The sequence below is a fragment of the Doryrhamphus excisus genome, unplaced genomic scaffold (assembly GCF_037039965.1).
Source record: "Doryrhamphus excisus strain RoL-2023G ecotype Guam unplaced genomic scaffold, RoL_Dexc_Guam_v1.1 HiC_scaffold_24, whole genome shotgun sequence".
Lineage (NCBI taxonomy): Eukaryota > Metazoa > Chordata > Actinopteri > Syngnathiformes > Syngnathidae > Doryrhamphus > Doryrhamphus excisus.
The window spans coordinates 3,826,813-3,840,747 of record NW_027621862.1 but is presented as its reverse complement, the minus strand read 5'-3'; the positions used below and the strand labels follow the sequence as shown (position 1 = coordinate 3,840,747).

General features: G+C 39.2%; 1 protein-coding gene across 1 annotated transcript; it reads left to right on the top strand.

Annotated features, from left to right (window-relative positions):
* Positions 1 to 494: 494 nt before the first annotated feature.
* smarcd2 (SWI/SNF related BAF chromatin remodeling complex subunit D2) lies at positions 495 to 13,877 on the top strand. Its single transcript, XM_058061530.2, has 13 exons — positions 495 to 965; positions 1,400 to 1,614; positions 2,711 to 2,753; positions 2,846 to 2,968; positions 4,304 to 4,423; positions 7,020 to 7,115; positions 9,131 to 9,232; positions 9,334 to 9,495; positions 9,764 to 9,861; positions 11,033 to 11,168; positions 11,236 to 11,358; positions 13,028 to 13,129; positions 13,202 to 13,877. Exons 1-13 carry the CDS (start codon positions 813 to 815, stop codon positions 13,253 to 13,255), a joined length of 1,527 nt encoding a protein of 508 aa, XP_057917513.2. The 5' UTR covers positions 495 to 812; the 3' UTR covers positions 13,256 to 13,877.
* The last annotated feature ends 58 nt before the right edge of the window (positions 13,878 to 13,935 follow it).

Genomic DNA, 13,935 nt, shown 5'->3' with positions numbered 1-13,935 from the left:
GCTTAGCCGCTAACAACCAACAGGAGGTGCTGTTGGACCTAGAAATATATAGTACGATTGTACAGTAACACTGTTATTAAAGCAATTTTTATTTTGTAAATTTATTTTTACATTTTATTGTCTAAAGTAATCAAAGTGACCAAAATCAGGTAGCAGTTGAATGAAAAACCAAAAGGGAAAAAAAGAACATTGTTATTGTTTTGCGATTGTTTTGCTTCCAAACCTATTGAATCAGTTATGCTGCGTTCATGTGCTCCTCTTAAACACGGAATTATGTGTAGTGTTGGTTAAAACGCAGTGTCGCTGAATACATCAATAGTATTTTTTCATAACGTTATTGTCACTATTTTCACTACAAATATCAGAACGATAGCGTGAGTGACAGCGTCAGTTAACGTGTCAGTTGTAGTCGGAAATCAAAATGTTCCATTTTTATGAAGGCAACATTCGTTTGTGGCGTTGACTAGAAAACTTGTCTGTGTTCACTTAAAAGACTCCCGCAAACTTTGATGTGTGTTTTCCTCCGAGATCGTTTTACTGACACGGATGGCTATTAATTAGCTGAAGAGGGTCAGGTCATCGTGGAATCGCGTGGGGAGTTCCAGAGAAGCCACACGTTGTTGTTTGGACAAGAACAAGTACTTGTAAGCAAAAGCGCGAAACGAGCTAACAAACATCTAAGCTAGCTCTTTGTTGACACTGCCAACTGTCAAACTTCCATCAAGAAACGTCAACTTCACAACTTTTAATAGCCGCTAAAAACTATTTTGACGTTTTTTTTTTATTTAAATCGACGTTTCTGCAACTGTGACATGACAACAAAAGGAGGCTTCACCGGACCACCGATAAACCCGAGCGTGAACCCCATGAATATTGGACACGCTGCCGGCTTGAGGATGCCAGGAATGCCGCAAACTCCTGGAGGGTACCCCCGCTCCATGACTGGCTCACCCCAGTACCCACAGGTTTGTATTTTACTTACTTTCATATTATACAAATATCTAGTAGAAAAACCTGAACGAAAACAAATAATGTTGACGGAGCGTACCGTACTTCCGCATTTGAAAACTTGACTATCACTGAGTAGCAATCTAGTAGAATACAACGGGGGTAGACTCCAGCATAGCCCGGCGAACCGAGTGAGTACATGCGGCATAGAAAATGCATGGGTGGATTAAAATTTTTAAGTGTTTTAAAAACAAATTATTTTCTTATTAGCACCACCTATATCAGCTGGAGCCATATGTCGAAAGCTAATATCCAACCATTATTCGTTATTATTAAGACTTAGACTTTATTGATGCATAAGGGAAATTGCTTGGTTGCAGTAACTCAATAGTAGAATAAAAAAATACAATATTGCCCTTTAATATAATTTTGTTACACTTTGTTTCCCCAGCGCCCAGGAATGACCTTGAACAGAGTTGGTGGACACATGGGGTCAATGGGTGGTCAGCTCCCGGGCCCCTCTTATGGTGCTGGTAGTGGCGTCGGCATGCCCATGCGACCGAGCATGGGGCCCCCATCCATGGATGTGTCTCGGAAGCGGTTATTTCATCACCACCACCACCACCATCAACAACAGCAGCAGCAAGAGGCGCTTGGCAGACGAGGGTAAAGAATGAGGAAGTGAGAGTGTTTGTGTGATGAAAGAAGAAGAAGACTGATTGGCCAAGTTAAGGAGTGGCATTAGACTAGAACGTGTATGCAAACAAGTGGCACCGATTACTGAGTTATGAGGAAAATAAAAACGGGTTAAAAGATGTTTTTGTTAGACTGCTGTGCCTTCATGAGTTCCTCGTTGGATCAAAGTTGTGTGTTTTTTTTAAAGCTCACATTAGAGTGGAAATCAGTGTCTATTTCTCATCTCTTACAGGGGAAAATGAAAATAGTTTAAGTTTATTGAGGAGGTTTTAAGACTGTTTTATGGGTACTTAATTTTTATTGGGCTCAGAATTTGGTGGACATGAGTTTTTCTGTCTCCTCATGCCCTAGAAACTAAAAAAAAAATTTTTTTAAATTAAAATAATAAATAAATTTTAGTCTTGGGTAGAAGGTAGATTAGGTTAGTGGAAATATTTCCGCTCCATCTAAAATTTGTTTTACTTTTTAAGATTTTTGAATTTATCAAGAATTACAGTCCCGACATTTGGTGTTAACAGTTGATAAATAAATTGTAGCATTAAAAAACAGAGGCTATCATGTCACAATCAGGACTTCTCAGCCTACATTTATGAGTGCATTAGTCCACTGCAGTTTGAATGTCAAATGCTCAACACAACTCCCACCACACGGACACTACGCTCGCAGGCATTGTAGAATTCCGTGACTGGACGCTCGGCGAGTATTTTTGACTTCAAACCAACTTCAGTGACGCCACACGCTCATAACAGCGGCGAACCTTGAGGCGAGATTGTGGTTGCGGCCCCATGGTCTACAATGAAGCCCTTTTATGGCCTGCAGAACACCCGAAGCAACACCCTTGAAAGAGTTTGAATGGATTCATAATGAATGAGGTGGAACTGTGTCATTCGGTTAAAGGCAATAAATGGGTTCCTTTAAGATGGAGCTGGTGAAGAAATATTTGATGAATAATTGGTCAACTATTTCTTTAGGCAGGTTTTGGAATGAACTTGTTGTCTTTATCAGTTTAATATTTACATAACCAGTTGACGTGGATGCTCATGTGATTTTTTTTTGTGTCTTTTAGGGCAAAAAGACGTAAGATGGCTGACAAGGTTCTCCCACAAAGAGTAAGAGAGCTTTCACCTTTTGAAACATTAACATAAAATTAATTTATTTGGGTTTGATCAACGGTGTATTCCATAAACTGTCCATTTGATAGATCAGGGACCTGGTCCCAGAGTCCCAGGCCTACATGGACCTCTTGGCTTTTGAGAGGAAACTGGACCAGACCATCGCTCGTAAGCGTATGGAGATACAGGAGGCTATCAAGAAGCCCATTATGGTACATAACATCATATCACAACAATGTATTCTTTGCATTTTGCATCTATACCACAACAAAACACAGCTTTATTTCAACTTTGAATAGGCCTCATGAGTTGATTAACTGATTAACTGTTAACAGAGGTGCTGTTATTTAGTCTGAACATCAGCCATGTTATTTGTTACATGACATTTTAAGTTAAATTGTTATATAAAAGAACTCAAATTTCACACTATTTTGTGTCATCTAAAATTATTATGAAGATAAAAGTAAAGTTAGTCAACTCTACATCCTTAATCGACACCTGTAGAAAAGCAAAGGCCCTAAATCATTTCCCTGTGGTACACCACCATTCACCCAGACTGGGTATTACTTGGACATTCCACTTATGTATAAAAAAAAATCTGCAAGTCCAACCACTTCTGCCTAATGTTTGCCTCTTTAGGCAAGTTCAAACATGAACAAATATTCCCTGGAAGCCATTAGCGTTGGTTTCGTGCTAACACGGCACACTTTCAGCACTATTTTCTGCCACCGTGGAGTAACAAATAACAAGAAAATATAGTTTTCCCTCGCTATATTGTGTTTTTTCAGAAATTATCTGTGTTTTGTGGTAGACTATGGTATTATTCATCAAAACATATTGTAATACAAGTGATATGGAGTATTCCGGTCGCTGGGTGGCAGTAATGACACAAAACATAGATACATTACCTTACATTACATTGCATTAACACTGCGTGAAGTCATGAAGTCAGCTATGGTATGTGCGGACATGATCAAGTGAAAAAAGGTTCTCCCATTCTGTGTGGAAGTGGTAAGTTAGGCTTTTAATTTTAGAAGGAAAAAAAATCAAAATTAACTGGTTTTCCTTGCTAGCTAGCGGCAATCTCGAACCCCTGCAGCATAAGAGTTGCGCAATGTGTAGTGTGGAGTGTAAAGATGACCATAGGGGTGTTATTTCATGTATACAGGGCTCTAATAATGTTAAAAAAAACTGTTTAGAAAGTCATAAACTGTTAAAGAGGGATGACTGTAACAGAATTTTTGCATGTCCACTCATAATGAAAGGGACCTGAATCACTTCCCTGTGGTGCACCGCCATTCCATTATATTTGTATTCCATTTTGTGTTTTACTGTCAATATGAAGTCCATTTAGCCCTATGATCTATTCAATATTAGAAACAGCTCTCAAAAGAGCGCTTTGCAGTTCTACGTTGTTGTTTGACGGTGTCAGTTGTGCAGATGCAACTAAAGAATCTGCTTTTAATTTTTCTCACTCTTGATTTAGGAGCTATTTCCTTCAGATTGTTTTTTTTGAAAGTTATGCTTGTGTCTTTCCAACAATGCAGCAGAAACGCAAGCTGAGGATCTACATTTCCAATACGTACACCCCTTGCAAGCCTGAGGGCGAGGAGGCAGAGAAGGTGTCCTCCTGGGAATTGAGAGTAGAAGGAAAACTTCTGGAGGAAGTAAGCATATTATATACTAGTACTTTCAGGCCGGTGTGCATCACAAGTACTTTTATAGTTTATTCATTTATTCATTTTCCACCGCTTATCCTCAAGAGGGTCACGGCGGGTGCTGGAGCCTATCCCAGCTGTCTTCAGGCGAGAGGCGGGGTACACCCTGGACTGGTGGCCAGCCAGCCAATCACAGGGCACATATAGACAAACAACCATTCACACTCACATTCATACCTATGGACAATTTGGAGTCGCCAATTAACCTAGCATGTTTTTGGAATGTGGTGTGAAAACCCACACATTCACGGGGGGAGAACATGCAAACTCCACACAGAGATGGCCTAGGGTGGAATTGAACTCGGGTCTCCTAGCTGCAAGGCCTGCGCGCTAACCGTTCATCCTCATTATAGTTTATTCAGTCATTCATTCATTTTCTACCGCTTTTTCCTCACGGGGGTCGCAGGGGTGCTGGAGCCTATCCCAGCTGTCAATTTGGAGTCGCCAATTAACCTAGCATGTTTTTGGAATGTGGGAGGAAACCGGAGTACCCGGAGAAAACCCACGCATGCACGGGGAGAACATGCAAACTCCACACAGAGATGGCCTAGGGTGGAATTGAACTCGGGTCTCCTAGCTGCGAGGCCTGCGCGCTAACCGTTCATCCTCATTATAGTTTATTCAGTCATTCATTCATTTTCTACCGCTTTTTCCTCACGGGGGTTGCGGGGGTGCTGGAGCCTATCCCAGCTGTCAATTTGGAGTTGCCAATTAACCTTGCATGTTTTTGGAATGTGGGAGGAAACCGGAGTACCCGGAGAAAACCCACACATGCACGGGGAGAACATGCAAACTCCACACAGAGATGGCCGAGGGTGGAATTGAACTCGGGTCTCCTAGCTGTGAGGCCTGCGCGCTAACCGTTCATCCTCATTATAGTTTAACACGCTCAAAATAATGCTAACATAATTACAAATAAGAAATGACTGAACATTTAACATCACTTTTACCTAGTTAGGCTTTTTAACATGCACAGTTTTACATTCAACAAACATGACATGAAATAAAGAATTTCATCATTTTTACCTGTAGTGGACACTTTTGGACCCTTTGAAAATAAACACAGTGCTGCTGTCAAAGTTGTCCAATGTAAAATCCATAAAAGCACCACAAACACATCTCAACCTATGTGCAAACAATGCGGGCGGTGCGTATCAAAGCGTGCTTCAATCACATGCATGGGTTGACTTCCTCCATCACTTGGAGTCGGCGGATTTCTCAAGTAGGTACCTTGCAAATAATGGAATGAACAATGATGACAATGCATACCCAAAGCTTATTAAATCCTACCCCTCCATCAGTAACTGTTACATTTGTTCACTTCCTGCTTTCCTAATATAGTTTTTTTTTTTTTTGTTTTTTTTTTGTCAAGTACCGAAGTATAAAGTGATATGACCGTCCAATGACATAATGGGTATCATAGTAAGTGTCAATATAGTGATATATATATAGCACATCATGACTGGTTCAAGACTCTTCATCCTTGTATTTAGCAAACATCAACTGCTTGTATTGTTTCTTGAATTGGCTCATCGTTGTGCATTGTTTGAGGGTCTTACTCAATCCATTCCATAGTTTGATTCCACATACTGAAATGCTATGGCTTTTTAACGTAGTCCTAGCATAGAAGTGTTTCAAATGTACTTCTTCCCTGAGATCATATTTCTCCTCTCTTGTAGAGAAGTATTGGATGACATTTTTAGCTAATTGGTTATTTTTAGCCTTATGCATTATTTTAGCTGTTTGAAGATGAACTATATCAGCAAGTTGAAGTATTTGTGGTTTTAGAAATAAGGAGTTAGTATGTTCTCTGTAGGCGGCATTATGAATTATCCTTACTGGCCTTTTTTTGCAGTACATTTAGCGAGTGAAGATTGCTTTTATAGTTATTAGCCCATATTTCCACACATCGGTTGGCATTCTTTATATTTTTTTAAATATTTTTTAATCCACATATTGTTTTTTCTCAATAATAAAATAATAAAAAAAACACTTAAAATATTCCAGACCAGTAGCTTCTGACTTGTGGAGGAAGAAAGCAAGTGATGTACACTCCCTACGTTTTTTTCTATTGCGCCTCTTCTCTGTGACTTTAGCGGCGGTTGGCTCCGACTACGCATCCAGATGTGTGTCCACAGCACTCCCCACTCCGCCCCACAACTGCTGACACACAGGCTCTCGCACTCGTTTGAAGCCGGGAATTGAAACCACAGGCCGTTACATACCGCAAGGCTGACATGCCTCTCCTCCCTCCATCAATCCCAGCATGACTGCTGGTGTCATCTGGGGCCACATTAAAGGGGATGTTCAGGCATGTGGGAGACATTTTTTTTTTTGCATGTGCTGACAGAAAGAAGGATGTTTGAGAAGAAGTGAAAGAGGTCGTGTTGTGCAAACCGGGCTGGGGAGGGTGCGGGCGTTCAACCGTGTTTGTTGTTTGTCTGCAGTTTCGGTGCTTCACCACCCCTCAATTTGCTCAGCGCACAACAATGCAGATGTTTGCTGGTCTTCATGTTCTCTTTCACACACAATGTGTTCTTCCCAGCCTGGCAAGCAGAAGAGGAAGTTCTCGTCTTTCTTTAAGAGCCTGGTCATCGAGCTTGATAAGGAGCTTTACGGACCCGACAACCACTTGGTGGAGGTATGACTTCAGTTCACAAGCATTTCTTCTTTTTGTTTTTTTTACTTTTAGAAACAGGAATCAAACACGAGCAACAGCGGTGCTGCTCACCAGCAGACACAGAAAGTCCTGGAAGCAATGAATCTTTTTTGGCACAGGATTTGTTTGACAAGGTTCAGGGTCAGTGCTGCTGAGCGAGACGGCAACACATCGACGGTTGGTTAAGATGGTTAAGCCAGCCCCCTGTTCAATTGCTCTCTGTCCTATTTTATATTTATATATTATATTTTATATATATTTATATATTTTAATCTAGTCTATAAGATTCCAAAAAACGCAATAAAACACATGTTGAACACACTTCAGACAAGGATTATACAACATCCATCCATCCATCCGTTTTCTATGCCGCTTATCCTCACTAGTATGCTGGAGCCTATCCCAGCTGTCTTTGGTCATTTGTACAATAATTCTGATCAGTAGCTATCTTCAATGTTACTAAACATTATTTTGGTTCATTCATTCATTTTTTACCGCTTATCCTCACTAGTATGCTGGAGCCTATCCCAGCTGTCTTTGGTCGATTATACAACATTTATACAATAATTCTGATTAGTAGCTATCTTGGATGTTACCAAACATTTTGGTTCATTCATTCGTTCATTCATTTTCTACCGCTTATCCTCACGAGTATTGCTGGAGCCTATCCCAGCTGACTTTGGTCGATTATACAACATTTGCAATAATTCTGATCAGTAGCTATCTTGAATGTTATGAATGTTACTTAGCATTATTTTGATTCATTCATTCATTCATTTTCTACCGCTTATCCTCACTATTATGCTGGAGCCTATCCCAGCTGTCTTTGGTCGATTATACAACATTTATGCAATAATTCTGCTCAGTAGCTATCTTGAATGTTACTAAACATTATTTGGTTCATTCATTCATTTTCTACCGCTTATCCTCACTAGTATGCTGGAGCCTATCCCAGCTGTCTTTGGTCGATTATACAACATTTATGCAATAATTCTGATCAGTAGCTATCTTGAATGTTACTAAACATTATTTTGGTTCATTCATTCATTTTCTACTGCTTATCCTCACTATTATGCTGGAGCCTATCCCAGCTGTCTTTGGTCGATTATACAACATTTATGCAATAATTCTGATCAGTAGCTATCTTGAATGTTACTAAACATTATTTTGGTTCATTCATTCATTTTCTACTGCTTATCCTCACTAGTATGCTGGAACCTATCCCAGCTGTCTTTGGTCGATTATACAACATTTATGCAATAATTCTGATCAGTAGCTATCTTGAATGTTACTAAACATTATTTTGGTTCATTGATTCATTTTCTACCGCTTATCCTCACTAGTATGCTGGAGCCTATCCCAGCTGTCTTTGGTCGATTATACAACATTTATACAATAATTCTGATCAGTAGCTATCTTGAATGTTACTAAACATTATTTTGGTTCATTGATTCATTTTCTACCGCTTATCCTCACTAGTATGCTGGAGCCTATCCCAGCTGTCTTTGGTCGATTATGCAACATTTATGCAATAATTCTGATCAGTAGCTATCTTGAATGTTACTAAACATTATTTTGGTTCATTGATTCATTTTCTACCGCTTATCCTCACTAGTATGCTGGAGCCTATCCCAGCTGTCTTTGGTCGATTATGCAACATTTATGCAATAATTCTGATCAGTAGCTATCTTGAATGTTACTAAACATTATTTTGGTTCATTGATTCATTTTCTACCGCTTATCCTCACTAGTATGCTGGAGCCTATCCCAGCTGTCTTTGGTTGATTATACAATAATTCTGCTCAGTAACTATCTTGAATGTTACTAAACATTATTTTGGTTCATTCATTCATTTTCTACGGCTTATCCTCACTAGTATGCTGGAGCCTATCCCAGCCGTCTTTGGATGATTATACAACATTTATGCAATAATTCTGATCAGTAGCTATCTTGAATGTTACTAAACATTATTTTGGTTGTTTTTTTTTATGTTTCAGTGGCACAGAATGCCCACCACGCAGGAGACGGACGGTTTCCAGGTGAAAAGACCTGGTGACGTGAACGTCAAATGCACCCTGCTGCTCATGCTTGACCACCAGGTATGTGTGTGTGTGTGTGTGTGTGTGGACGTGCCTCTCCTTTCTGTTATCATTTAAAAAATTTTAAAAATGTATTTTTTTCTGCTTCTTTGCTGGCACAGCCTCCTCAGTACAAACTGGATCTGCGGCTAGCGCGTCTCCTCGGCGTGCACACGCAGACGCGGGCCAGCATCATGCAGGCCCTTTGGCTCTACATCAAGAACAACAAGCTGCAAGATAGTCACGAGAAGGAGTACATCAACTGCAATCGCTACTTCAGACAAGTATGACTTCACTCTCTCGCTGAAGTGACTACACTTTGGTGGATCTTCTCATGGTTGTCAGCTTCTGTAGCAATATAGAGTTACAGTCCACTTTACATGACGTAAACACACTGCCATTATTGTTTAAATACCAATATACTTAGTCTACACGGACTAAAGTAATTCCAAGTTTCATTTTCATAGCATTGTCCCTTGAGAAGATATACTGTAATAAGAATGTTTTGTATTGTTACATATTTCACTAATAAATCTGCTTTTTACACCACAGATCTTCGGCTGCTCTCGCATGAGGTTCTGTGAGATTCCCATGAAGCTAGCTGGTCTTCTCCAGCACCCTGACCCCATTGTTATTAATCACATGATCAGGTAGCATTCTTTTTATTCATTCATTCATTCATTTTCTACCGCTTTTCCTCACGAGGGTCGCGGGGGTTGCTGGAGCCTATCCCAGCTGTCTTCGTGCGAGAGGCGTGGTACACCCTGGACTGGTGGCCAGCCAATCACAGGGCACATATAGACAAACAACCATTCACACTCACATTCATACCTATGGACAATTTGGAGTCACCAATTAACCTAGCATGTTTTTGGAATGTGGGAGGAAACCGGAGTACCCGGAGAAAACCCACGCATGCACGGGGAGAACATGCAAACTGCACACAGAGATGCCAGAGAGGGGAATCAAACCCGGGTCTCCTAGGTGTGTGGCCAAGTGATCTATAAATACATAAGTACATCAAATGTGATGTAAATGGATATCAAATGGGCCATTTTTATATTAAAAGAATAATATAGTTAGAAATCCCCCAGTTTTTGCATGTTGAAATGTGAGTGTGATTCGTCCCATCATTAAAAAAAAATTAAAAAACAAACAAAAAAAATATTTAAAACTTAAACTATATTAGGAAAGCAGGAAGTGAACAAATCTAACAGTTACTGATTGTAAAAGTATCAGGGTGGAATTGAACCCTGGTCCCCTAGCTGTGAGTTCTGCGCACTGTATTTTATTTTATTTTATTTTATTTTATTTTATTTTATTTTATTTTATTTTATTTTATTTATTTTATTTTATTTTATTTTATTTTATTTTATTTCTATATTAGGAAAGCAGGAAGTGAACAAATGCAACAGTTACTGATTGTAAAAGTACCAGGGTGGAATTGAACCCTGGTTTTCTATCTGTGAGGTCTGTGCGCTGCATTCTTTTTATTTTATTTTATTTCTATATTAGGAAAGCAGGAAGTGAACAAATGCAACAGTTAATGATTGGAAAAGTACCAGGGTGGAATTGAACCCTGGTTTTCTAGCTGTGAGGTCTGTGCACTGCATTCTTTTTATTTTATTTTATTTTATTTTATTTTATTTTATTTTATTTTATTTTATTTTATTTTTATTTATTTATTTATTTATTTATTTATTTATTTATTTATTTATTTATTTATTTATTTATTTATTTATTTATTTATTTTTGGGGGGAGAGTAATCCCTCTCCCATCAATACAGCTCATTTTATTTGTGTCCGTTTACCCCCGAGCAGCGTGGACCCCAATGACCAGAAGAAGACGGCATGCTACGACATCGATGTGGAGGTGGATGACCCTCTGAAGGCCCAGATGAGCAGCTTCTTGTCCTCTACGACCAACCAGCAGGAAATTGCTGCACTGGAGATGAAGGTCTGCTCCATGAACAAGAACAGCAGTACCGTGCGTGCGCCACTTTGACACCCAAATTGTTCCTTAGATACATGAGACCATTGAGTACATCAACCAGCTGAAGACGGAGAGAGACTTCATGCTGAGCTTCAGCAACAATCCTCAGGACTTCATCCAGGACTGGCTGAAGTCTCAGTGCAGAGATCTGAAGGTGAATGTAACGTCATGGGTATATGTTAGAGTAGTCTGTGTACAGCTTGCATAGCAGTATTAAGTTTACTGTTCACTAAAAATTGGTTTAATTGAGAGGATTTTATATCCTGTCGTTTAGATTACTGTAATGCCCTGCTCTCTGGACTTCCCAAAAAAAGTCCGGCACTGGCCTTTTAACTATACCAAAACCCAGAACTAAAACCCACGGTGAGGCAGCATTTAGCCACTATGGCCCCCACCTGTGGAACAGCCTACCGGAGGGCCTCAGGACTGCGGATACTGTTGATATTTTTAAAAAAAGATTAAAGACGCACCTTTTTAATCAGGCTTTTAACTAATATTTTAAACTTTTCTTATGTTTTTATCTTTTTAGTCCTATTTTATGCTCTTAGTCTTCAGCTTTTAACTCCAGTGTTTTGTTTTTATCTTTTTAATCATATATTTTTTTGCTCTTGGTCTTCAGCTTTTAACTCCAGTGTTATGTTTTTATCTTTTTAGTCCTATTTTATGCTCTTAGTCTTCAGCTTTTAACTCCAGTGTTTTGTTTTTATCTTTTTAGTCATATTTTTTTTGCTCTTGGTCTTCAGCTTTTAACTCCAGTGTTTTGTTTTTATCTTTTTAGTCATATTTTTTTTGCTCTTGGTCTTCAGCTTTTAACTCCAGAGTTATGTTTTTATCTTTTTAGTCCTATTTTATGCTCTTAGTCTTCAGCTTTTAACTCCAGTGTTGTGTTTTTATCTTTTTAGTCCTATTTTATGCTCTTAGTCTTCAGCTTTTAACTCCAGTGATTTGTTTTTATCTTTTTAGTCATATTTTTTTTGCTCTTGGTCTTCAGCTTTTAACTCCAGAGTTATGTTTTTATCTTTTTAGTCCTATTTTTTGCTCTTAGTCTTTATCTTTTTAGTCATTTTTTTTTGCTCTTGGTCTTCAGCTTTTAACTCCAGTGTTATGTTTTTATCTTTTTAGTCTTATTTTATGCTCTTAGTCTTCAGCTTTTAACTCCAGTGTTTTGTTTTTATCTTTTTAGTCCTATTTTATGCTCTGAGTCTTCAGCTTTTAACTCCTTGTTTTGTTTTTATCTTTTTAGTCATATTTTTTTTGCGCTTGGTCTTCAGCTTTTAACTCCAGTGTTATGTTTTTTATCTTTTTAGTCTTATTTTATGCTCTTAGTCTTCAGCTTTTAACTCCAGTGTTTCCTCAGGGGGGTCCTCCACACTGGGGGCTGTGTCGGGTCTGCTGAGGGGGTGCCATCCTTGGGTCCCTTCGACCCGGCCGGCTGGGGGTTCCTCCCTTTAATGTGGGGGTCCGCTTGTCTGTCGGAGTCGGGGGGCCCGGGTGCTGGTCCTCCGATGGCACGGCCTGCAGCTCCTCCCAGTGTGGACGGCCCCAAAGGTGGCATTTCCTTGTTCCTCAGTGCCATGCCATGTCTCCCTACTGTGTGTGATTGCGTGTGTGTGTGTGGGGGGGTCTAGTATGGAGGGTGGGAAGGAGGGGCTTTCTTTGGTTTTTCCTTTTAATTGTGGAAATTGTTTTAATTCTGTAAAGCACTTTGTGTTGCATTTCTTTGCAGGAAAAGTGCTCTACAAATAAAGTTGATTTAATTTGAAACATAAATTCCAACATATGTGATTATTTATTATGTATTTCCCACTTTTTTCTCCCACTAGCTGATGACGGATGTGACTGGGAACCCAGAGGAAGAGAGGAGGACTGAGTTCTATGAGGCGCCATGGATGCCCGAGGCAGTGGGCAGATACATCTACTTCAAAGTATGTCAACATAAAAATGCAACGCAATCTTAACGAGAGACGCAAACAACAAGACCGTTTGTTTGTTTACAGGTGCAGCAGAGGAGACATGAGTTGGAGCAGGTTCTAGGGATCAGACTCACCTGAACGCATCTCCCCAAGGGGTGATCCAGTTGATCCAGTTTACACGTACATTCCTATTCTAGCTTCTGAATGCAAGTATCCTGCACCAAAGCCATTTGAAGTGTCATAATGTTCTTTTGTTTTTGTTTGCCCTGCCTTGAGCCTCTTTTGCAATATCATGCGTTTATGGTACAATGCTTTTAGTGTCTCTCTTACCAGCGCTCTTAATTTGAAAGGGTGTCTGTTTATTTATGTATTTTAAAGCCATATAATTTTTTTTATATGTTGATATTCTCTGCACACTTTGAAGCTGTGGTGGAATACAACATTTCTTTCCTAAACAATTGGAATAAAGGTATATTTTCATGTGGAAAAATATGTTTTGCATGCAAAACAATGTTTTCTTTTTCAGGGGAATGGTTTGTCTTTATTTTGATTTTTTTTAAATATATATATTATGAATGTTTACATATTGTTATAATGTTGCATTTGACAATCTGTGTTTTTTTTTGTTGCAAAGGGTTTAGTTACTTTCCGAATACCATATTTGTATTTGTGCAAAATTGTTTGCTACAGAAGGCACTTAGCATTTTATAAATGTTGCTACTTTTTGCATGTTTTTGGGGTACTTTCTACAATAAACATACATTTTAGTGTCTTTTGTATGGTACAGGAGGTGAGATTATGCTTTGTGCATGTTTGGA

Bases quoted from the DNA above. Each gene is read 5' to 3' on its own strand.
- smarcd2 (XM_058061530.2), top strand. From the start codon at position 813: ATGACAACAAAAGGAGGCTTCACCGGACCACCGATAAACCCGAGCGTG. The intron at 2,969-4,303 runs GTACATAACATC...CCAACAATGCAG, and splicing joins CTATCAAGAAGCCCATTATG to CAGAAACGCAAGCTGAGGAT. The intron at 4,424-7,019 runs GTAAGCATATTA...TGTTCTTCCCAG, and splicing joins AAGGAAAACTTCTGGAGGAA to CCTGGCAAGCAGAAGAGGAA.